At 44.4% G+C, this 25,525-nt stretch overlaps 1 protein-coding gene and 1 long non-coding RNA gene across 3 annotated transcripts; one reads left to right on the forward strand and one right to left on the reverse strand.

The window, feature by feature from the left end:
* Positions 1-18,853: 18,853 nt before the first annotated feature.
* LOC122226628 (C-X-C chemokine receptor type 2-like) lies at positions 18,854-21,850 on the reverse strand. 2 transcript variants are annotated; one of them, XM_042950125.1, is made up of 2 exons: positions 21,761-21,850; positions 18,854-20,570 (listed from the first exon to the last, which is right to left on the reverse strand). In XM_042950125.1, the coding sequence occupies exon 2, from the start codon at positions 20,559-20,561 to the stop codon at positions 19,488-19,490; it is 1,074 nt and encodes a 357-aa protein (XP_042806059.1). In that variant the 5' UTR covers positions 20,562-20,570; positions 21,761-21,850; the 3' UTR covers positions 18,854-19,487. The 2 variants fall into 2 exon arrangements, with proteins under 2 accessions (XP_042806059.1, XP_042806060.1); XM_042950126.1 differs by having other exon boundaries at positions 18,854-20,566; positions 21,761-21,831.
* Positions 21,851-21,925: 75 nt separating this feature from the next.
* LOC122226629 lies at positions 21,926-25,222 on the forward strand. Its single transcript, XR_006205710.1, has 3 exons — positions 21,926-22,191; positions 22,423-22,497; positions 24,447-25,222. It is a non-coding gene; the product is annotated as an uncharacterized LOC122226629 (long non-coding RNA).
* Positions 25,223-25,525: the final 303 nt, after the last annotated feature.

The raw sequence follows: 25,525 nt of genomic DNA on the forward strand, positions 1-25,525 counted from the left end.
CTGCAGGGAGTCAAGGGGAGGCTGCCACATCCTATAGTTTTGGGGGTCAGAAGCCACCAGATTAGAAGACAATATCATCACCCATACTTGGTAGCAGAGTAAATAGGGACACCCTTTAGAGAAGGTAATTTGATCGTATTATTTTAGTGTATATACCTTCTGACTCGGGAATTACTCTTCTAGAAATCTACCCTATACAAATACCCACGTAGGTAGACAAAGGATATTTGTCACTGCGTTGCTGTTAAAACTCAAAGCTTCGAGACAACCTAAATGTTCAACAGGAGGGAAAGATGCAATAAGGCTCGAAGGAACATCCACACCATGGAATGCATTGAATGCAGTGGTTTAAACACAAGGTAAAAACATGGTGTTCAGTGGAAAAAGTCAGAACAGAAAATCACACATTGTATGATTCCATCGACATAAAATGTCTGAAAAAGGCGTATCTACAGAGACAGAGATCAGGTGAGCCGTAGGGCTCGGGATGGGAGCAGGGAATGATTGAAGACAGGCACAAGACTACTTTTAGGGGCAATGGAAATATTCTACATCTGGATTGTGGTAATAGTCATACGACTCTGGAAAATTGCCAAAAGTCATTGGATGGTATATACTTAAAGCAGGTGAATTTTATTGTAAGTAAATTATAGTCAATAAAGCTGTTTTAAAAATCCTTAAAGAATAATGAGGTGGTTATATGCATGGACACAGAAAGATCTTTAAGAAATCATGCTGAATGAAAAAGGAAAGTAAAACAGTAAATGGCTTATTTTTGTAAAAAAAAAAAAAAAACATAATATATATGGGTTTATAAATGTTCAGAAAAATATCTGGGAGGATATACACAAAGTTATCGAAAGGCGTTAGAGTTAAAGAGAATTGGACAGCGGAATAATATTTAGGATTAATTCATACAGTTTTGCATTGTTTCACGTATTTGATTGGGGTGGGATTTTCTCAAAAATGGGGGGGAATGGAGGCCTATTGTCTGGGGAGGGGGCATGCCAGGCTGCACGCATATCGGTCTCCTTACAGACAAGGAGGCTAGGCTTTATGGATATGTTCCTATGCTTTTATATTTTCCCATTGAACAGTCTTTTTTTTTTTTTTTTAACTTCATTTTCTGGTAAAGTTGCCTTTGCAAAACATCACCTTAGTCTCAAATGAGTTAAGAACCAAGGGACTGAAAAAGAACTAGAGAGCATAAAAGGCCATAAAGCAGTATTTCTAAAAGTTCTCCATGTTTAAGATGGACCCCTTGCTTAAAAGGCAGCTTTATGGACAATCCCTGAATGGATCAGAGCCCTGGCAGGACCAGGTGGCGTACTGAAGCTGGGCAAGGAGAGAGAGTTTTATCAGACTGGTGAGAGTGTAATAACATGTGGAAATGGCTCGGGGAAAAGAAAATGAGTGATGGTGCAGCACCCCAAGGCCAGTAACAGTTGGGAGCTGTCACTGCCCCTAGGTCTGAGGAGTGAAGCAAGGAGACATTACGGGAGCCCAGGGAGGAAGCTGTATGATGATGGCCGCCCAGCAGGAGCCAATCCCAGCAACTAGCAGGGACAGAGCTGGTGGGGGGGGGGGGGGGAATAAATGCCCTGACTTGAAGTTTCAGCCCACCCATCTCCTACTAGGGTTCCCGCTGGCTGAGCTCAGAATCCAGAGGACAGGGGAATCCATTTAGGTAGTCCCTATCGGTCAGCATCCCACGGCATAGAGCAGGGTAAGAAAGGCAGAGAGTGGATGCATGGAAGGCATCCAACTCACCGCTCCAACCCGAGGTTGATGTAAGGGGAGGGTCCCAGTCCTACCGAATCTGAATAGCTGAGGGTGGGGTCCTGGAAATCTGGAGTCCCAGAGGAGTATCATCAAGACTCAAGCGTAAAGCCCACTGACCCAGAAGCAGTGATGGCCGAGCTGCCCAAACCAGAGATGAGAAATGCCCCGTTGCAATTAGAATTGTGTGTGAAGGTGAGGCTTTCCCTTGCACAAGGTATGTATTCTACTTTCTCTCTCTCTCTCTCTCTCTCCGTGTATGCTTCCAGTTTCTAAGACCCTCCAACTCCTGCTGACCCCTAGCCCAAAGCAAGGTGGCCTTGCATTTCAGCCTCCTCCTGACCATTCCATCCGCTCAAAATAGAACAGATGTGGGGATGGGGAGGGAGAGCGGGGAAAACAGAGATCACATCCCCAACTCAAGGCCCCTCCCCCAGCCCTTCAAAGACATTCTTCCCGGAGAAGTCACCTTCCCGGAGAAGACAGACACACAACTGATTTCTCAACAGAGCCTTGCAAGGTCTGATGTCAGACATGTTCCCCCGGCCATAAATGGCAAGGTCAGCTTCCTATCGAAGCTGGCTCTGTGCCAAGCCACCTCAGAGATTGGGTCTTGAATCCCATGAGGTGATCTGACCCATGTTTCTTCTCTATTCCACTACAGTAATAATACCAACTAGCATTTCTAGGGGACTTTGTCGGATGTCCAGCATTATGCTACGGGATTTACTACACGAGACTGCATAGCTGGCACTTTGGGCAACTCTGCTGTCCCATAAGTCTACGCTTGCCGAGGGTCTCACTCAGTTGTCAAAATGCAGGAGCGTGACTTCCAGGGAGCTTCTGAAAGGCTCAGGACTCTCAACGTCATAGTAGCTCCCGGGGACCAGGGTCAGGGTTGCACAAAAACCCTCCGTTTTGGGGAGGCCCTGCTAATTCAGCTTAGGGCATACATGTGTATATATATATATGTGTGTGTGTGTGTGTGTGTGTGTGTGTGTGTGTGTGTTATTCACCTCATACTCTGCAAATGGCACCCCCCTTAGACTGTGCAGTGTCAAACCTGCCCATCTACGAGTGGTGGCCCTGAACTGCTTTACCCAAATCTAGACTGGTTGGAAGGGAGCTTAAAAATATCCCCTTCCAGTCTGAACTCCCCTTTTGACAGGTGAGTGACTCAAGACCGAGAGCAGATGGACCCTTGCCGAAGGTCTTGAACTACAAGTGACAGAGGCAGAGCTGGACCCTGGTCTCCAGATTCCCCATCCGTTACCCTCTTCACTAGACCAGGAAGCCTCCAGTCAAGTCGCCGGGGAAACTAATTCGCATAGGACTGACAGCAAGACTCATGAGATTGTGCCCATGACCTTTTTCTTCCAGCACCTATAGATAAAGATTCAAGGGGTAAGAAAACCCAAAATTAGAGACTTAGAGGGCTGTCCCCAACACTTCTTCATGTATTCCCACCCATCGTGAGAAGCAGGTAAACATTTGGAGCTGGTTTAGGTGGTAGATTTAGCTACTTAAGGGTCTGGCCCCAGGGTCTACCACCTGTAAGTAGGTTTAGCTTCGGGGCCAGATCCCTACAGGCACATCCCGACTCTAGTTAAACTCTTGTGCCTCGCCTTCCTCTTCTGCAAAACGGACTAATTATAAAACCAGCCTCATAGGGTAGTTGTAAGGATCAGAGTAGTTAGTGAACACATCTAAAGCACTTAGCAAACAAGCAAAGGGAAAAAAACAAGAGAGAGAACCAAACCAGGAAACAGATTTTTTTAAGTTTATTTTTGAGAGGCAGCGCATGAGTGGGGGAGGAGCGGAGAGACAGGGGTCCACAGACTCTGAAACAGGCTCCAGGCTCCAAGCTGTCAGCACCGAGCCCCAGCACAGAGGCCGATGCGGGGCTCGAGCTCACAAACCGCGGAATGATGATCTGAGCTGTAACCGACTAAGCCACCCAGGCACTTGGGGAACAGATTCTTAATCATAGAGAACAAACTGATGGTTACCTGAGGGAGGAGCAAGGGGGGATGGGGGAACTAGTGATGGGGGTTAAGGAATGCACGTGTCATGATAAGCACCAGATGATGTATGGAATCACTATATTGTACATCCAAAACTAATACAACCCTGTATGTTAACTAATTGGAATTAAAATTAAAAAAATTTTTTTAAAGTTCTTAGCTCAGGAGCACCTGAGTGGTGCAGTCAGTTAAGCGTCCGACTCTTGATCTTGGCTCAGGTCATGATCTCACAGTTCCTGAGTCTGAGCCCTGCATCGGGCTCCGTGCTGAAGGCGTGGAGCCTGCTTAGGATTCTGTCTCTCCTTCTCTCTGCCTCACCTCTGCTTGTGCGCGTGCGCACGCGTGTTCTCTCTCTCTCTCTCTGTCTCTCTCTCCCTCTCTCTCTCTCTCAAACTAAATAAACTTTTTAAAAAACATATTTTAAAAAAGCACTTAGCCCAGTAATAGAGCATTGTAAACTCTGATAAATGTTAGCTATTAATTTTTATTCAAAATTTTAATTTTGCTCTGACTTTACAGAGGTCAGTCATAATTTGGGCTAAACTTTATGCACAGCAACATTGATAATAAAGTTCAAATGAGTTCCCAACTATAGTTTTAATATAAAATGAACACAGCCACTATCAACTTGCCTGTCCTAAGAAGGTGGTAACATTTTTAAAACGTGTTCTGCAACCCAGTCTGTTCTTCGTTTAGCCATTCATTTTCTTGTATCAGCTTATAAATCAGATTAGGCCCTTTTTATCGAGGAAGTCAGAACCCTGTAAACCTGCAGAACACTAATCCTAAATTACACAGCTTCCTCGGGGCTGACACTCATAGGACTCTGACGAACAGTGAAAGAACATGCTGCCATTAGAAGAAGTCAGTGTGAGGGGCGCCTGGGTGGCGCAGTCGGTTAAGCGTCCGACTTCAGCCAGGTCACGATCTCGCGGTCCGTGAGTTCGAGCCCCGCGTCAGGTTCTGGGCTGATGGCTCGGAGCCTGGAGCCTGTTTCCGATTCTGTGTCTCCCTCTCTCTCTGCCCCTCCCCCGTTAATGCTCTGTCTCTCTCTGTCCCAAAAATAAATAAAAAACGTTGAAAAAAAATTTTTAAAAAAAAAAGAAGAAGTCAGTGTGGTATTTTCTCTTTTCCCACCATATGCCTGAATCCTGCCCTGAAAAATACCTACATGCGGTAGATGGAGATTAATCACCTTTCTCTTCATTCGTCTAAAAGGTGATCTACCCCCATTTTAGGCCTCACTCTTCCCCCAACTCTAAAGAAAAAGAGGTGAAAAGATTCAGTGTCTACTCCCGAGATCTTAAGGTCTAAAGGAAAGATGGAGAAAATTAATTGACATAACCCAAACGCAATAAGCATTCGAGTCAAGATATACAATAGTTTTATGGGAACACATGGAGGGACTCATAACTCTGTGTAGGGAGGTTTTCAAAACAGTCTAAATTTTGAGCCAACTTTTGAGATATGAGTAGAATTTAACAGCTGGAGATGCAAGAAAGGGCATCCAGTGAAAGGGAATAGTATATGCAAAAGCTCAGCAATGAGAGTTTAGAGACTTCTTTGAAGGTATCATCCAAGCCTCCCTTATGAAGCTATGTATGTTCTGCCCAGAAGCTGCCTCCATGGCCAAAGCTGGGCCAACAAGAGTTGCTTGCCTGGAAATGGAAGCCTGGGATGTTTCCTGGAATTTTCAATTGATTTAGGGTGATATAAATTCACTTATGGAGTAGCTGTGAGCAGGAAGAAGCAGAGAAAGCTGGTATGCCTAGAAAGAGGAGTGAAACAGACTTGCTAAATGAAGTAGAGGTGAAAAATCAGTAGCCCCCAAAGAAAGAGAGCCCAAGAAAAGAGTTACCTTCCTCCTCCTTGTTCTTGTCCCTCCTAGAACCTCCTCACCCTTGGGTTCCATCAGATGACCCTTCCACTAAATTCCTTTCAGGCTTCGGTCTCTTTAAAGCAAGTTTCTGTTACTTACAAGCAAAGAAATCTAGGCCAAAGCAGACAGCATTATGTATCAGGGGAAATTTAAGGAAAACAGTCTGGCCAAAGCAAAGGTCATAACAGATGTGAGGATAAGAAAGATAAGACTGGGCAAGTCCAAACCTCAGGAGGCCTTGAGTGCTGTGCCAAAATGTTGGAGCTTTATCCCACAAGAAATAGAAGCTCTGGGAAAGCTTTCAGCTGATAAATAATGAAATCAGACTGTTCCATGAGTAGTGTGTGAATGGACCCAGAGATCTAGAGGCTCAGGCAGGAGTCCAGTCAGTAAGCTATAGCAGAAATGATGAAAGTCTGGGCAAAGTAAGGACAATGTGGGTGGAGTTTAAGAGACCTTTAAGGGCAAGACAACAGGACTCGGCCATCAAGGATAGGAGTGAGGAAGCGAAAAAGAGGGAATGGGTCAAAAAGTTTTCTTCCACCCGTAGCTTGGACAAACAGCCTGAAGGAAGCAGGTTTTGGAGCGAAGACACCAGCTTTCATTTTGGATTTATGGTGAGGGTCCAAGTAGGCATGTCGATGTGCTTTGGAAAATTTAGTTCGGGAAGCCCAGGAAAAATGGCTACCCTAGAAACACATTTTTGAACATCATTTTCACAGAGGTGGCAGATCATTAAAGCCACAGGGGTAGATCACATCACCCAGGGAAAGATGATAATAGATAAAGAGCAGGAAAAGGGGAACAACTGGATCTGGAAGAATGTCAGCATTTAAGAGTCTGGGAGAGGAAGAGGAGCCTTCCAAAGAGACTGAAAAGAAGACGAACATGCAGAAGGAAAGCAGGAGACCAGGGAGAATAGATCTTTAAGAAGGAGGAAGTGAGGTTTGTGGAGAAGTAATGCCCTCCTCTGCTACTGGTGGTCCCGGAAATCTGCCCGCCATTTCCTTCTTGAGCTCTTTCTTTGCTTACAACCTGTATGTAGACACCCAGTGAGCAAGCTGTGATTTGTCACCTCAGGGAACCTCTCTGGGACTGCCTCCCACCAGCCCCTTTGAAGCCCCTTGGCCTTTTCGTCAAGCTGCCCCTCATTCCTCTGCCAATTCCAGCCTGGCCACCTAGAAAGAACAGGCCCAGTCTCCCTGAGCATGTTGCTTGCACTGGCAAAATCTCCCAGTGTTTTTCATTTTCTCTCCCAGCCCCATCTCCCTGACAGGTGAGAATCCATGGGCCAGAGTCCATGGTCTTAACCACAACGCCCACTCCCATTGCCCCTAGTTCTGACTCATTACCCTCTGCAGGCCCATGGACTTTACTCTAGTCCCATAGAAATGAGCTCACTTCCTAAAAAGCTCCTGACCTCTTGTTCCTTTCAGGTGTGCTCAGGCTTACATGAACCCCCAGAATGGCCCAGGTCAGGTTCCAACTGAGACTCTGCTCAATGTCCCTCATCTCCCTTCATGGGTTTGAAGCATCCCTTGAGCCATAAGACTCAGATCTTAGCTGCAAAGTGGAGCAGAGAAATAGGACCGTAGCTGACAGGGATGTGGGGTGAAGGGATGATTATTATAAGAAGGGAGCTTAGATGCTAATGGGAATGATTCAGGAGAAAAAAAAAATGGTTGTAGGAACATGAAGCAAGACAATTGATCCCCTTTCCAGGCTCTGTCCTTTCATCTCAGAGTGGCCTGATGCCTTTGAAAGTAATGTATACCAACTGTCTCCTATTAGCCCCCAACCCCTGTAATATCATGCAGGAAGCACTGCCATTAAAGTTAGAAGGTTTCAGGATACTTGCCAGCTCTTCAACTGAGTCGTCCTTCCAAGGCTCTGCTATGATAATAATGTCTGCCATTTGTCAAGGCCCTGGTCTATTCCAAGAGTCTGCCGTATATTGCCAAGCATCTCATGCTATCATCCCTTCAAGGAGACAGGAGTTCAGACAAGTTAAGTTACTTGCTCGGGATTAAAGAAGTCAGGATAGAGGGAGACCGATCCTGACTCAAAGCCCCACATGGGTCTCGCTCTACCATAGTGCTTCTCCACCTACCATGAGCAGTTGAGAGCTCAGACTCTGAAAGCACTTAGTCCTTGATTTAACCTCCAGTTTTGCCACTTCTCTGTTGCTGTGTTACCTTGAGCAAGGTACTTAATCTCCTTGGGCCTTATTTCTCTCATCTGTAAAATGGGGATAGTAATAATTCCTAACATAAGGTCTCGGCGAGCATTAAATGAAATAATGAATGTAAGAAGTGCTTTTCGCAGTGCCTGGCACAGAGTAGGTTTTCAATTAGCAGACACATCTGTTAGTGACAGGCTAAGCTGACATGTCAGATCGCAGCATGCAAGTCTCTCATGACCTTGAAGGCTCAGAAGGAGAGAGTCTTCTGTGCAAGGGAATGATTCCAGCCATTTTTGTTCTAGGCTTAATGACTGAAAGACAAGTATTTCCCTCACCCAGGAGCATTTTCCCTTTTTCCAGATGACCTGCCTAACCCAAAGGAATTAATTGCTGATAGATGAGAAAAGGAGATATTGGAAGGGAAGGAGGAAGAAAGGAGGAAAGAGGGGAGAGCAAGGGAGAGAAGGGAGGCCTCTCTGGAACCCTTCATGTTAGGCCTGGTCAGCATCTGCCTGGAAAGCACAAAGTGGCCTTCTGTGACGTACCTAATCACTAATGATCATGATCTGAGCAAAGATAAAAGTTTCTTATCAAGTTTACATGGAGCTATACATCTGCACAAATATAGATGCATGTGTACTTCTCAGTAGACTCTTAGATTTAGATCACCTCTTAGAACTGGAAGGGAGCTTCCCTAATCAAACTTCTATTCAATGAAGAGGAAACTGAGGTTCAGAAAGTTTAAGTGAATATTCAAGGTCACACAGCTGCTAAGTCTTTCTTTTCTCTCTCTTTTATTTAATTAGAAGCATTTTCCCAAATCTTCATAGTCCGCTTGTAGTACAATAGGACCCCCAGCTAGATCTCTTTGTTCTGGCCACCATGATGCGACAGGAAATTTCATAACTCTTCACATATCCTCCATTCACAAGTTTCCTTTGTCCCCTAAGTTTCATTTCTATAGTATGTGCCCTTGTCTTAAGGAACTAACACGAAGTTGGGTGCATAGTAGGCATTTGATACATAATCCAATAACTGGTTATTTGATCCTAACTTATGAACGTATGTTTTCTAGAACACCTCAATCAATGTGCACAGGGCATAGTACATGCTAAGTATCATCAGGATCCCAGCTAAGAGGAGTGCACAGTACACTGTCAAAGTGGGGAGCCCTGCACTGCATCCTTAATCTCCCTCCACCCTCAACACTTTCAAAGTTGGAGCAAAGCCAACCCTTTCAGGAAGATAGCCTTGTTTACAACATGGGAACCAAAAGAGGTACGGATGTGGCCTCACATTTCTGTTGGGCAATACAACGTCGGAAATGACTGGATTTCTTCACAAGCACCTTCCTACTTACCTTTATATCTTACTTCTCCCACACCCCCAATCTGAACCTGGCCGAAAGAAGAGGGTGATAATTCTGGGATAACCCAGTGCCATGTACCTCCAACACACACATACACATCACACTGTGAGTTAACTAGAAATCTGGTCAATGTGACTTCCAGGTTGAAATTTAAAATGTATTGGAAGAAGGTTTTAACAATGCTTATCTTCATTGAAAAGAAGAAGTAGAGTACAGGAAGGGAAACTTTGTTTTTATTTCATGAGATATTTCAATTTTTACTGATATCCCATCATCATGATGTTGGGCTGAGGAGGCATGGGAAACACCAACAACCACACACACACACACACACAATCTACAGAGAAGTGTTAGATAACATGTATTTTTAAGTTTTTAAGTAAATATGTGAGATCAAAAGCAAAAGGAGAGAAAGAGAGAGAGAAGAGGAACATAAAGAGGTTTGGACTTATTAGGAAGGACCTAAAACCACAGGAACCCAGAAGGATGCTAGAACTGGTCATGTATCTTAATGATGGGAATAGTGACAACAGAAGGTCTACAGTAGGTTTGACAGACCCCGCAGCAGGGAACTGGAACTGGTTTCCCAGAAAAAGGCTAAGAACCAAGAAAGAGTTGGCCCACACTTGTCTGGAGATAGAAAAATACCAGTTAGCTCTGAGACGTGTCTTGTAAGTGAACTACCTTCCCTAGGCCCTAGGGAAAAGAGAGCCACCTGGGGGACAGTCCCAAATCCCAAGCCTGAGTGACAAATGGTGAGGACACAAATCTGCCCTTTGAAATGGTGTGGAAACCCAGGACTAAGAAAAACAACAACAACAACAACAACAAATGCTCTGAACCATGTGACCCAGTAGAGCTCCAGTAAAGATAGCCATGACACGTCCCCTGGGTAGACTTCTTCATAATCCAAAACATATGCAAGATGCCCATGAAACAAAATGCTCTTCAACATATGAGCTCACAATCAATATTCCATAGAATTAATACCTCTACCATCAACACTCAGCCAACATAACAATTGGGAGAATTTATACCTGAGGGACTGGAGATAACAGAGCATCTGAATGTGCCTTTATAATAAGCATATTTTGGGGGGCGCCTGGGTGGGTCGGTCGGCAAAGCGTCCGACTTCAGCTCAGGTCACGATCTCACAGTTCGTAGGTTCAAGCCCCATGTGAGGCTGTGTGTTGACAGCTCAGAGCCCGGAGCCTGCTTCTGATTCTGTGTCTCCCTCTCTCTCTGCCCCTCCCCCACTCATGCTCTGTCTCTCTCAAAAATAAATAAACATTAAAAAATTTTAATAAAATAAAATAAAAACAATAAGTATATTTTTTAAATCCAGGAGAGTTTTATCTAAAAAAGTGCAAGATTGAAGGAATGTTTTTATCTCTTCTCCCTCTCAAAAATCCACTAAATTTCACTCATATGTGGATCTTGAGAAACTTAACAGAAGACCATGAGGGAGGGGAAGGGGGAAAAAAGTTACAGAGAGAGAGAGAGGCAAACCATAAGAGACTCTTAAATATTGAGAACAAACAGAGGGTTTATAGGGGGTGGGAGAGAGGGGAAATTGGGTGATGGCCATTGAGGAGGGCACCTGTTGGGATGAGCACTGGGTGTTGAATGGAAACCAATTTGACAATAAATTATATTTTTAAAAATCCACTAAAAATGACACTAAAGGTATAATCCCACAAGGTAAACAACAAAGAAAATGTGAAAGAATATATGAGATATTTTTTAATAGAAATCAAAAAGTAGATGTTATTAGACCAGAAGAAAAGACACAAAGACAATGAAGGGAGCTAAAGAAATCTTCACAAAAACCATAATAACCTCAGAAAGATAAGAGGAAATATTGCATTGGTGAGGCAAGAAAGAGGTGCTCTAAAAGGGAACCTTAAGGAACAGGAAAAAAGCCTATTAGAAATTCAAAATATGATATTAGAAATTTTAAATGCCAATTAACAGGCTGGAAGATAAAGTTAAGGGTAACTTCATGAGACGTGGAAAGATGAAGACATTGAAAAACAAAGAGTGATTTAAAAATATATATTAGAGAATCAACCTTGGGGAATTCAACACACAAGTAAAAGGAATCCCAGAAAGAAGAGAATAGAGAAAATGAAGGGTAGAAAAGTACCAAATAAATACTACAAGAAAATTTCACAGAATCTGAGTTTCTAGATTAAACGGATTCACCAGCAAAATGAATGAGAAAAGAGCTCCCGCCAAGGCACATCATTGTGCATTCTATAACTAAGATTGGGGTGCCTGGGTGGCTCAGTCAGTTGAGCTTGACTCTTGATTTAGCTCAGGTCATGATCCCAGAGTTGTGGGATTGAGCCCCACATTGGGCTCCACATTGGGCATGAAGCCTGCTGGAGATTCTCTCTCTCTCTCTCTCTCTCTCTCTCTCTCTCTCTCCCCCTCTCTACGTCTCTCCCTTCATCATGCTCTCTCTCTCTCTCTCTCAAATAAAAATTAAAAATAAATTTAAAATAACACTAAGAAGATAAAGAGAATATTCTAAAACTTTCTAAGAGAAAAGTCAGTCTCATACAACAGGTCAAGAATCAGAATAGCACGAGCAGTGTCAACAGCAACCCTAGAAGCTAGATGAAACTAAGAGCCTGAAAAATTCTGAAGGAAAATGAATTGCAACCTAGAATTCAATACTCAGCCCAAATACCAGTCAGGAGCTGAATAAAAGCTTTTTTGGAAACTTAAGGTCTTCAAAAAGTTATTTCCCTTATATCCTTCCTTATCAAGACCCACTAATCTAGCAAAATAAAGGATAAACCAAAATAATGACGATAGATGATATTTATATAGTACCTATTGTATACTAGGCATTCTTCTAAATGCTATATTGGTGGCTGTGTGCTCATTTAATTTAATCCTCATAGATTTTAGCTGAGCATTGTTATTATACACATTTTACAAGGTAGTCGAAGAAAGCTGAGAAATCTGCCCTTGGTCACAAAGCAGTAGTTATAGTAAGCATTAAAGCACCAGAGCCATGCGCTCAAAGAAAGAGGAAGATTTAACACCCATTCATGAAAGGAACTTCCTCAACCTGATAAAGATCCTCTGTGAAAAATCGTCACTTAACATCCCATTTAATAGAGAAAGGTTGAATGCTTTACCCCTAAGACTGGGAACAGGGCAAGAATGTCCACTCTCACAACTTCTCTTCAGCATCATATTGGAGGTCCTAGACAATGAATTAAGGCAAGAAAAATGAATAAAAGACATTTTATTTTATTTGTTTATTTTAAAATTTTTTAACACTTTATTTACTTTTGAGAGTGAGAGGAGAGGGGGAGGGACAGAGAGAGAGAAGAACAGAAGATCTGAAGTGGACTCTGCACTGACAGAAGCAAGCCGGATGAGGGGCTCAAACTCACAAACCATGAGATCATGGCCTGAGCTGATGTTGGTTGCTCAACCAACTGAGCCACCCAGGTGCCCCACTAAAAGAAATTTTTAAAACGAAGAAATAGGGGCGCCTGGGTGGCTCGGTTGGTTAAGCGTGCGACTTCGGCTCAGGTCATGATCTCGCGGTCCGTGAGTTCGAGCCCCGCATCGGGCTCTGTGCTGACAGCTCAGAGCCTGGAGCCTGTTTCAGATTCTGTGTCTCCCTCTCTCTCTGCCCCTCCCCTGTCCATGCTCTGTCTCTCTCCGTCTCAAAAATAAATAAACGTTAAAAAAAATTTAAAAATAAATAAATAAAAAATAAAACGAAGAAATAAAACTGTCTTTATTCTCAGATGACATGATTATGTGCCTATAAAATCCAAAAGAATCTTTAAAAAAATAAAGCCACTAAAACCAATAAGAGAATTTACTGAAGTCCCAGGATACAAGGTCAAGTTACATAATGCAGTTATATTTCTATATACTGGTAAGAAAAAGAAACTGGAAAAAAATTTGAATACCATTTATAAAAGCATCAAAATAACCACAAAATACCTAGGGACAAATTTAACAAAATAGGTACAAGATTTATGTACTGAAAACTACAGAACATTGCATAGATAAATTAGGAAATACATAAAAAAAAAAAAAAAACTGGTTGGGGCACCTGGGTGGATCATTTAAGCATCTGACTCTTGATTTCAGCTCAGGTCACGATCCCAGGGTCACGGGATCAAGCCCTGATTCCAGCTCCATACTAAGAGCAGAGCCTGCTTGGGATTCTCTCTCCCTCTCTCTCTGCCCCTCCCCTGCTCACACTCTCTCTGTCTCTCTCAAATAAAGAAACAAACAAATATTTTTTAAAAAAAGAAAAGAAACGGGTGCACCTGAGTGGCTCAGTCAGTTAAGCGTCTGACTTCTGCTTAGGTCATGATCTCACCACTTGTGAGTTCAAACCCCTCATTGGGCTCTGTGCTGACAGCTCTGTGCTTTGGATTCTGTGTCTCCATATCTTTCTGCCCCTCCCCTGCTCACACACACACACACACTCTCTCTCTCTCTCTCTCTCTCTCTCTCTCTCTGAAAAATAAACATTTTTTTAAAATTTTTTTTAAAAAAAGACATAAAAAACTGGAGAAAGATACCATGCTATGGATTGGAAAACTCAATATTGTTAAGATATCAACTTTCTCCAAATTGATCTGCAGATTCAAAATAATCCATATCAAAATCCCAGTAGGATAATTTTGTAGAAATTGGCTATCAGACTCTAAAATCTATCTGGAAATGTAGTTAAAACCATTTGGGGGGGCGCCTGGGTGGCGCAGTCGGTTAAGCGTCCGACTTCAGCCAGGTCACGATCTCGCGGTCCGTGAGTTCGAGCCCCGCGTCAGGCTCTGGGCTGATGGCTCGGAGCCTGGAGCCTGTTTCCGATTCTGTGTCTCCCTCTCTCTCTGCCCCTCCCCCGTTCATGCTCTGTCTCTCTCTGTCCCAAAAATAAATAAAAACGTTGAAAAAAAAATTTAAAAAAAAAAAAAAAAAAAAAAAACCATTTGGGGGGGGGGGGGGAGGCAGGCCTGGAGAGTTAACCTGTCCAGATCGAAAACAGGACTATGAAGGGCCCCATGAATGAAGTCTCCAAGAAAGAAAATATATATATATAGATTATCTGATGAATATTGATGTATTGAGGGAGACATTTGAGAATGATGTAATAAAAAGTAATGGAAAATCCTATTGTTAATTCCAGAGAAAATAGAACTTGTACAAAGAAAGGAAATGTAAACATTGTACCCAACTATGAATAATTTTTTACATAGTCATTATAGCAAAAACATTGAATGTTGGTTTAACCAGAAAGTGTGATTATCTTTCCTGGGAGAATGGGAGAGACAGTATTTACGTTTGCTTGGACAGTGGTAAATGCTGGAGAGAGTTTGAAAAAGCGTTAAATCCTCAGAAGCCAAAGGAGAAGGTCAATAAATGATATCTAAAACTGGGGGGAGGGTGCAGGGGACAGGAATCAAGAACCAGCTGAATAAGCATGATATTCAGATACATGTATATCACTATTGGGGTGCCTGAGTGGCTCATTCGGTTAAATGACCAACTCTTGACTTTGGCTCAGGTCATGATCTCACGGTTTGTGAGTTCGAGCCCCAAGTTGGGCTCTGTGCTGACAGAGCAGAGCCTGCTTGGGATACTCACTCTCCCTCTTTCTCTGCCCCTCTCTGCCTCAAAATAAATAAATAAAAATTTTTAAAAAAGAAATATGTACAGCACCATTAAATGAAACAGCTATGAGAGTTGAAAGTTGTTGCCTTTCCCTGCAAGGAGTAGTGTAGGAGGGTTGCCGCTAATGTTCATTATAAGCTTTATAAAGCTATTTCACTTTTTTGAAACAATGTACATGAAATACTTTTATTTCTTAAAAAACTAATTTTAGAAAGTCTGAAACATGTTCTGTTTATTTTATATATTTCTAATTCTTTAATTCATGTTTACCCTCAAGGTTGGAAGAAGGATCTTGAGTTTAAACGCAGAATACCAGGATGGATACAAACAACAGTGTTAAGAACATAGGTGTTAGCCACTTAGGATTTTCTAGAAGGGACAAACCCGCAGATCTTTGGCCTCTCCAACCTCTGCAGCAAAAGGCTGTAGTCCATCATGATTTCTTGGTTAGTGGTCACCTCAGAAAAGACACATCTCAGGGGGCACCTGAGTAGCTCAGTTGGTTGAGCGTCCGACTTCAGCTCAGGTCGTGATCTCACAGCTTTGGGTTTCAAGTCCTGAGTCGGGCTCTGTGATGACAGCTCAGATTCTGGAGCCTGTTTCGGATTCTGTGTCTCCCTTGCTCTCTGCCCCTCCCCCGCTTGTGCTTTGTCACTCTCTCTCTCTCTTTCTCTCAAAAATAAATAAACTTAAAAAAAATTTTTTTTTTAATTAAAAAAAAAAAGAAAAGACACATCTCAGGAAAGACCCTTAGACCAAAGAGGAGGCAGCCCTTTTATTTTGACTGCATCTACGAGAATTTTCAGCCTCTGAAAGACGCTAGTTCGAATGCAAGTTGCACAGAAAAGGGTCATCTTAAACCCCTTTCGAATAAAACCCAGACTATCAATTAATGTTTTTGCTGGAACTAGTAAGAACGGGCCACTGAACTGAGGGCAAGAGATGGTGATGGGGCCATGGTTGGTCAGAAGTGTAACTACGGTAGGGAAAAATACTGTATTTCAACATAATTACATGGAGTCTGGAAAATTTTAACCAAGCCTACAAAACAAATTCTCTTTATTTTTTTTAAACTTGATATTCTTTATTTATTTAAGTTCATTCATTCACTCATTCATTTTTAGTAATCTCTACACCCAGTGTGGGACTTGAACTCATGACCCTGAGATCAAGAGTCACACGCTCTTCCCACTGAGCCAGCCAGGTGCCCCAAGACAAATTTTCAAAACTTAAAATTAGCAAGCATTGAGCAGAACATACATTCACATCCCAATCCCTGTCCCCCACTCTATCCTGATGTTCCCCTCAACCCTAACCTAGCCCCATCCCTGGCTCTCTACCGTCTCTGACACCCCAGTCCCCTCCTAAGATGCACCCCGTCTCTGATCCCAGCCTCACCCTGGACACTAAGCCCTTTCTGAGGTGAACCATCTCCCTGACCTTGACCAGGTATCTAATCCTTATCCTACCTAGTGGTTTAAACACTCATTTTTGATATTTCAGTATACTGTGTTATTTTAGTACCCACATCTGACATTGCTACAGATCTGAAATGCAAATTATTTATGTCTTGAGGTATAACCCAGAGAATTACACTGCATTGAAAATCTAATTGAACAATGTTGCCCTTGTTTGGAAGGAGTTCTGACTACAGTTGCCCCTTAGACGACACAGGGTTAGGGACACTGACCCCACCCCCACACCTTGCACTCAAAAATCTATATGCAACTTTTGACTCCCCAAAATCTTAACTGCTAACAGCGCACTGTTGACTGGAAGCCTTACCAATAACATAAATAGTAGATTAGCACATATTTTGTATGTTATATGTATTACATATTGTATTCTTACAATAAAATAAGCTAGAGAAAATGTTATTAAGAAAATCATGGAGGGGGTGCCTGGGTGGCTCAGTCGGTTAAGCGTCCGACTCTTGATTTCAGCTCAGGTCATGATCTCACGGTTTGTGAGACTGAGCCCCGCATCGAGCTCTGCATTGACAGTGCAGAGCCTGCTTGGGATTCTCTCTCTCCTTCTCTGTCTGGCCCTCCCCCACTTGCCTTCACTCTTTCTCTCTCTCTCTCTCAAAATAAATAAATAAACATTAAAAAGCAAAATCATGAAGGGGTGCCTGGCTTGCTCAGTCAGTAGAGCATGGGACTCTTAGTCTTAGGATCATGAGTGTGAGCCTCATGTGGATTGTATTTAAAAATTTTTAAAAATAAGGAGGAAAATACATTTATAGTATTGTATTTATTTTTTAAAATCCTCATATAAGCGGACGCATACAATTCAAACCAGTGTTGTTGGAGAGTCCACTGTATATCCTTTCCTATTTAAGACACTTCCAAATTATTTCATTGCTGTTTGATTCCCATTTCCCAGGTTACTAGCGAGGCCAGGCATGTTTTCAGATATGTATTAGTCATTTGTATTTTCTCAGGCCCAATATGGATCCATATTTACTTACTAAAGCCCTGATGGAGCTGTCTTTGGAATAGCAGAGAATGAAGGAAGATAAGCATTTAATCAGGCAGGAGGAGAAGGCAGAAGGGCATTAGGGGAGGGAGGGAAGGAGGGATGGAGGGAGGGAGGGAGAGGAAGGGAAGGTTCCCATGCCCAGTATCCAGCCTTCCTCCCTGGGTTTCTGCATTCGTCTGGCTTCTCTCTGCACCAAATGTATCCCCTAAGGCTTGAGCCCTAACTCCTTTCTCATCAACCGCCTTGGAGAACCGCAGCTGGATAGGCCAAGTCACCTCCATCCTGGCCCCCAGAAAAGTATTGTAGACAATGATCCCCAGAAAATGGTCACTCTCCCAAGGATGTCTTTTTGCTCCAACCACTAATTGGACTACACTAGTAGCCCCTGAGCATTCACTCCAGTTCTGACTTCTCTCCCTGAGACTCACCACACCCCCCCCACACTCATCCCATTCCTACACCTCATTCTGTACCTGCTCCCAAGCCCATCTGAACCTCCCTCAATCTCATCCCCAATTTCTCCCTGTTCTGGATTTCCCCCATCCTTAATTTTCATCCTTCTCTGATCTTCTGCCTTGTTCCAAGCTGCCATCCCATCCCTGGCTCCCCACCACATCACCTCCAACTCCAACCTCATCCCTGATCCCAATCTCAACCTTGATCTAAACCCCATCTCTGAACATCTCTCCATCCCCAACCTCAAACAAAATGAAGCTTTTCCTTTATGTTTTCTTCCAAGAGTTTTATAGTTTCAGCTTTTGTTATCAGGTCTTTGATTCATTTTGAATTAACTTCTGTATGAGGTGTAAGGGAAGAGATCAAGTTCATTCTTGTGCATGTAGATATCTAGTTTTCCCAGCACCATTTGTTGAAAGACTATCTATCCTTTCCCCATTGAAGAGTCTTGGTGCCCTTATCGAAAACCATTTGACCATTTATGCTGACTTAGGTTTCTTTCTGGACTCTTTATTCTAGGTCCTCTTTATCCATTGCCTTCATCTGCTTAAGTATGTTGGGCACACTTTTTGACTCTTTGTCACATCATATCCTACAACCATATTTAAAGGCAAGAACCAAGGATGTGTGTGTGTGTCTCTTTATTCTTTCTTTTAAATTGTTTTCATTTTATTTTAGGAGAGTGTGTGTGAGTGAGGGAGAAGGGCAGAGACAGAGAAAGAGAGAATCTTAAGCAAGCTCCACACTCAGTGCAGAGCCCAAGATGAGGCTTGATCCCATGACCTTGGGATCATTTCTTAACCGAATAATCCATGACATGAGTCCAGCATACCCTGGGATCATTACTTGAGACCAAATCAAAAGTCAAATGCTTAACTGAGGTGGCCCAGGTGCCCCTCTCTTTCTTTGTTCAATCAGGAGTACTTCCCAGGAGTCCTCCGGTCCCAGCAGACTTCCTCTTAAGCAATGGTGCACTGAAGCCAGTTTGTACCTGCTTGTGAAAGCAGATCATTACATTTCCTAGATTTTTGTGAGCTGGTTACTAAACACCACCACCCATGACATCACCACGGTGGGAGCATTTACACCAGGCAACTTGGCAAATGCTACAAATCAGGACTTTTTTTTCCCCAGGACAGTGGTTGACCAGCACACTATTGCCCTTAAATCTTATTAGTCAGAAGTGAATGATAAGGCCACTCCTAGCAAAAAGGAGTCTTAGAAAGGAGTACCTGTCCTTTTTGGCCTCTCTCAAGGGAAGTGGACTTTGCTGACAGGCAAGAAAGAGAGAGTTGGGGCAGCAACAAATGCTATTTGCCACTAATGGCTCCCAAAGGTGGGAACTTTCTGTAGTCACTTAAAAGAATGTCTGTTAAATGTCTTTAAGTGTCTCAGGGGACAGGGTGCTATGGGCTCAGTGGTAGGATGGACTGAGCTCTAGCAGCTGACATAGCAACTACAGTAAGGGGAGGGGCAGCAGGGTAGGCTTTCTCAACCATACAAGGAGGGCCTGATAAGGACGTGACCCCAGTAACTTCCTGTAACCACAACAGGGGCTGCCTTGACATAGAGACTGTGGACAGCCAGTGGGCGTGAGGCTTAGAATGGGGTGTTGATGGCAAGGGAGGAGCCCCGAGGGGCTGCAACAGGGGCAGGGGCCTAGAAGGTAGTAGAAGTGTTCCCTGAAGAAGAGCCAACAAAGGAAGGCCTGCTGTCCTTGGACAAGTGCTCTTTGCTGATGAGGCCACGGATGGCCATGATCTTGATGAGTCCATGGCGAAACTTCTGGCCAATGAAGGCGTAGATGATGGGATTGAGGCAGCTGTGGAAGAAGCCCAGAATCTCGGTGGCATCCAGGGCCCGGCCAATGTCATTGCGGCGCTCACAGGTCTCTTTGATCGCCCGGAGCCTCATGAGGGTGTCTGCGACCAGGACCAGGTTGTAGGGCAGCCAGCAGAGCAGGAAGATGAGCACGACAGCAAAGATGACCTTCATGGCCCGGTGTTTCTGCCCCATGTGGGCCTCAAACAGCGTGCGCAGGGTGAGTCCATAGCAAAACAGCATGACCATCAAGGGCAGGAGGAAGCCAAAAATCTGGGGCAGGACCCGCAACACCATCCGCCATTTTGCAGTATTGGCACCCATGTCCTCATAGCAGACTGGCCTGGAATAGGGGGGCTCGATGGCCTCACGGAATATGAAGATGGGCAGGGCCAAGAGCAAGGACAGGGCCCAGATGCCTAAGCATATGAACTTGACCCAGTGCCGCTTCCGAGTCAGCGTGCGTGTGGCATGGACAATGGCCAGGTAGCGGTCCACACTGATGCAGGCCAGTAGTAAAATACCACTGTAGAAATTGACTTCCTTCAGAAAAGAGACCACCTTGCACACGGCTGTGCCAAAGATCCAGCCCTTTGCCTTGGAGGCAGCCCAGATAGGTAAGGTTAGGGCGAAGAGCAAGTCAGCTATGGCCAGGTTCAGCAGATAGACATCAGTGACAGATCGGCTGACCTGACTGTATAAGACAACCAGTATCACCAGGGAGTTTCCCAGCAGGCTCAGCATGAAGACCAGGGCATAGATGACCAGTACGGCATATTTGTTGAGTGTTTCAATCTCTATCCTACAGGGACTATATTCTTCTGTCGGTGGTGTGCCAGTGAAATTTGCAAACTCGTCCATCAACTCCCACCAATCAGTCTCATTCCCAATATTTTCCATTAAGACAATCATGGAATCTTTCTAGTTGAAAGATAGAAAGAAAAAAATGTGATTTAGTAACTCAAATTAAAATCACTCATCAAGGATGTGAGAACAGTTACTCAAATATCTTTTGCTTTTCTGTTGGTTTGGCAACAGGAGATCCCTTCCTTTGCCCCTATTTTGGACTTCTTTAGAGGTCAGTTTCACAGCATCAGCATTTGAGAGAAGTCCCCATCTTGTTCCCTCATAGCACTCCCTAAATATCCACAGAACCATCAGCAGTTTTCAATTATCTTCCTAAATTGTGAAACATTTTGCTGAAGCAAAATCATACCAGAAGACCAATGTGTAAAACCGATCAAAGGTCATCTGCTGCGGGGCGCCTGGGTGGCTCAGTCGGTTAAGCATCTGACTTCGGCTCAGGTCATGATCTCACGGTTTGTGAATTCGAGCCCCTCATCAGGCTCTGTGCTGACAGCTCAGAGCCTGGAACCAGCTTTGGATTCTGTCTCTGTCTCTGTCTCTCTCTTTCTGTCCCTCCCTTGCTCATCCTCTTTCTGTCTGTCTCTCTCCCTCAAGAATAAATAATCATTTTTTAAAATTTTATTTTTAAAGTCAGCTGCTGGGAAGGAGGGAGGCTCCATCTCTACCCAGACACCTGCTAAGATGGTTCCCCCAAAACTCCCAAGCTCTCCAGAAAACAGTCTGAAAACCTTTGGAAAATTACCAAGAAATAAGAATACCTGCTATCCAGTCTTCATTCCATCCTGATTTATCATTAATAAGCTGTGTGACCTTGAGTGGGTGATTTTACCTTTATAGATTTCAGTTTTGTCATCTGCAAACTTGAAGCGGGCAGCGTATTTAACCCCTGAGCTGCTTCCAAGCCTGAGGTTCTAGAAATTCATTCAGATCCACACACTTTAGGAGGGTCTCCCCTTGCCAATACTTCTTTTTTGTACAGAAGACAACATTTTAGGGCAAAGCAAGCCTCTTCCCCCCAAAAAGGGGGAGGTGTGAAAGGAGGAGGTGACAAGACCGTGGCCCCCTTGTTACCACCTACAACCACATATGAGGTCAGAACTGAATACACAGTCACAAGGGAAGAGGCAAGAAGCCAAGTGAGCAGAAATCTTCAGGTCCCACAGAAATGGATGCATTTTGTAAAACACAATCAAACTAAATCTCCCTCCCCAAAGAAAGTCCTGGCAGTAGAGGTTGCTTCCTACCTGAGGCACTGGCAAGGTGTGTCCAACTGTAAGAGCCTGGGACTCAGAGATCAGAGTGACTTAACAGTTAGAGGAAACTTGATGAATAAAGGGAAATAGACAAGCCTCTTCCTAGCACACCTCCTCTCTGAGCCCTGCCCACAACCGTATTTGGAGAACAGATGAAGTCAAGAGACCACAGGGCGTTAGAGACTTCCAGGATCTGTATGTCCACTCAGGGTTACCAGACATGAAGGTGGAGTCAAGGGTCCACTATCTGAATTCTCCGCATGGATGACTATTTTTATTCTCTTCCTTTTCTGGCATTTGTTTCCATTTGTTGATCCCTTAAATTCCCTAGCAGATCACCTTTGAAAGCTTCCAACTTGCTTGAGTATGAATAAAGGGGAGAGGACTTTGCTTCTGACAGAGACTTCAGGAACCCACTGTAGGTGAGCCTTGTAGGAGCCCCCCCACTTAGGAGGGCCTGGCGGGGGTGGGGGGGCAATCACTATCCACAATTGGATGATTGGAATGGCCTGAGGCGGGGGGCGGGGCAGGGGCGGGGTTGGGGGGAGTGGGGGGCACTCCTGCAGTCTGGCTGGACCACAGGGAGACCACTGGACCTGGGGCAATCCCTGAACAGAGGGGTTGGAGTTAACGTCATCTTGCTTCTCTCCCAGAATGAAGGGTGACTTCTTGCAACCTGCCTCAGCTTCTCCCAGCAGCTAATGTCTGTCCCTGGCTTCATTCTTCTGGTACTGTAACCACTTCTCTGATACAACATGAACCCTACCGTATTGTAATGATATGTTTACAAGTCAGCCTTCCCCAGGAGACCGTGAGCTCCTAGAGAATAAAGACCCTCTCTGATCCACCTTCTGATCCTCTACCAGGGAACAAAGCAGGTGCTCAATTGATGGTTGTAGAAAAAATGAGACATACCTCCTGTGATTCATGGATCGGATCACCACCATGATTCAGAGCGTCTATTGCTTTCGGCCACACAGTCATATATAAGGTGTGCCTGAAAACTTCACTTCCACACAGCCAGGCTGTTCTGTCTGGGATTGTGCTCTCCCAATCATCCTCTATGGTTCACAGCACCAACCTGTTCAAGCGTAAAATCTACCCCCTACCATAAGTGCCAATTAATCATGCCCCCAGTGCCTACAATTCTGCCACTGGCACTCCTCCTGGGTGCTCTTATCATTCACGAACAGTAGCAGGAAGTATAAGGAGATAATTGTCCCCGGGCCACCCATGCTTTCACTCATGTCTTACTATCCTGATCTGATGCCTCCATCAGAAAGCACTGGAAGATGGGGTAGTCCCTGAAGGGAACAGACATTCCACTATTAATCATCTAGGGGAAAAGTAATCCTGGGGCAGTAAACAGTGACTGGTAACACACAAGAGAACAGACTGTCTGGGGCCTGTCTGCAGACCGCCCACGCATCCTCAAGTGCAAGCGGAGGCCAGGGGGGAAGAGAGTGTTTGCCACAAGGGGGCGGCAGTTGCGGGATGGGGAAGTCCTTGCAAGGGACCAGTGAGAAAGACCAGGGCAGGAGCAGCCCCAGTGAATACCTATTGTATTTATACTCTTTGTATAAAACTCCCTTCTGCCTTTCTTACGCCCTCAGTCCGGTCAGTACAGCATTCCCATCTAAACCAATGAGTGACTGAGGTATGGAGGGGAAGGGTCTGGTCCATCCTCAAGCCCAAGGAGCAAAAGACAAGCAGTCCTCTGGATGAGTGCAGGGGTAGCAACACTGGTAGCTTAGGTCTCCAGGGGGAAGCTGATCTGGAGGACAAGAGTTAAACGTCTAGATGGCCAACAGACACATTAGAAGATGCCCCACATCACTCCTCACCAGGGAAATACACATCAAAACCACACTGAGATACCACCTCACACCTGTCACGATGGCTAAAATTAACAACTCAGACATGACAGACGTTGGCGAGGATGCGGAGAAAGAGGATCTCTTTTGCACTGCTGGTGGGAATGCAAACTGGTGCAGCCGCTCTGGAAAACAGTGTGGAGGTTCCTCAAAAATCAAAAATAGAATTAACCTACAACCCAGAAATTGCACTACTAGGAATGTATCCAAAGGATACAGGAGTGCTGATTCATAGGGGCACGTGCACCCCACTGTTTATAGCGGTGCTATCAACCGTAGCCAAATTATGGAAAGAGCCCAAATGGCCATTAACTGATGAATAGATAAAGAAGATGTGGCTTATATATACAATGGAATACTACTTGCCAGTGAGAAAGAATAAATTCTTGCCATTTGCAACAACATGGATGGAACTGGAGGGTATTACGCTAAGTGAAAGAAGTCAGGCAGAGAAAGACAGATAACATATGTTTTCACTCATATGTGGAATTTAAGAAACTTAACAGAAGACCATGGGGGAAGGGGGAAAAATAGTTTCAAGCAGAGAGGGAGGCAAACCATAAGAGACTCTTAAAATCAGAGAACAAACTGAGGGTTGATGGGGGGGGGGGGGGTGGCGGGCAGGGGAAATGGATGATGGGCAATGAGGAGGGCACCTCTTGGGATGAGCGCTGGGTGTTGTACGTAAGCGATGAATCATGAGAATCTACTCCCGAAGCCAAGAGCACATTGTATACGCTGTATGTTAGCGAACTTGCCAATGAGTTGTATTTTAATTTCCTCTTAATTGTTTTAATTAAAAGAAGTTCCCTTTCGTGGAAGGAAAGAGCATTGCACTGAAGGAGGGGAAAGGCACACATAGATGAGCTTGGAATAAAATGTTATCCACTTGAAAATGTTCCAGCAATCTGCCCACCCAGCATATCTGCTGTACTGCACCTTCCCGCTTAGAACTGCTCCCTCTTCGGCGGATCTATAATGTTCCTAACGGGAAAGCGTCTTTCTATTCTGTGCAGAACATCCAGTGCCACAAAGACTGTTGTGACATGTGTAGCCTGAATGCCAGTCCTCTGGCAAAGTGCGGGGGCCTCTTCTCGCCACTCCGTTCTAAAAATGAAAGCTTCTAGGCGAGAGCCTGTGAACAGCACAATATGGCTGTAAGTATATCTATTCCGTCCCTGTGTCAGCTTTGATGTCAGCGTCAGCATCTCTTTACATTCCTGCAGAAGGACCCGCTTGGACCTGGGGACCAAAATACAGGCAAGGGAGGTGGAGGAGAGGATTCTCCCCTCTCTCCAGTGATCACCCCCGTTGCCACAGTGCCAGGAGCAGGGTACATATGTGACCTAAGATGAACCACACAGAGCCAAGTTCAGCATGGCTGTTTGGTGACTGTGGAAAAGCAAGGATGTGGTATTGTTACGGCTGGATGCCATTTTACCGTCATGAACGGCAAACCCGTCCAGAGACAAAACCTAACACACAGAGGAAGACAGAACTGAGAGAATCAGAGCCAGAGTCCTGAACAAACCACACCCAGAGGCAATCTTCCCTTGGTACTTTTCCGTTCCGTGAGCCAATAAATTCTCTTTATTGTTCAGACCAGCTCAGGCTGAGTTTTCCGTTGCTTGCAACCAAAACGATGACCAACTGAAAGAGTTCTGGAAAACAAAAGTGATCTGGAATGAAAGGAGAGGGGAGGGATGTCAGCGAATCACAGGGTCCAGGCTGTGACAGTCAGGGTAACAGAGGACTTAACAGAGGTATGACCTGGGCAGGTGCAGACCTCCTAGCCCTGCCTGCCAAACTCTGGCAGAAGTCAAAGAGGAACCTTAAAAAGTAAGCACATAAGAACCCATCTGAGAACACACTCTGGAATGAA

This window comes from Panthera leo, chromosome C1 (genome assembly GCF_018350215.1).
Source record: "Panthera leo isolate Ple1 chromosome C1, P.leo_Ple1_pat1.1, whole genome shotgun sequence".
Lineage (NCBI taxonomy): Eukaryota > Metazoa > Chordata > Mammalia > Carnivora > Felidae > Panthera > Panthera leo.

Coding starts and splice junctions, on each gene's coding strand:
- LOC122226628 (XM_042950125.1), bottom strand. CDS start 20,561: ATGATTGTCTTAATGGAAAATATTGGGAATGAGACTGATTGGTGGGAG.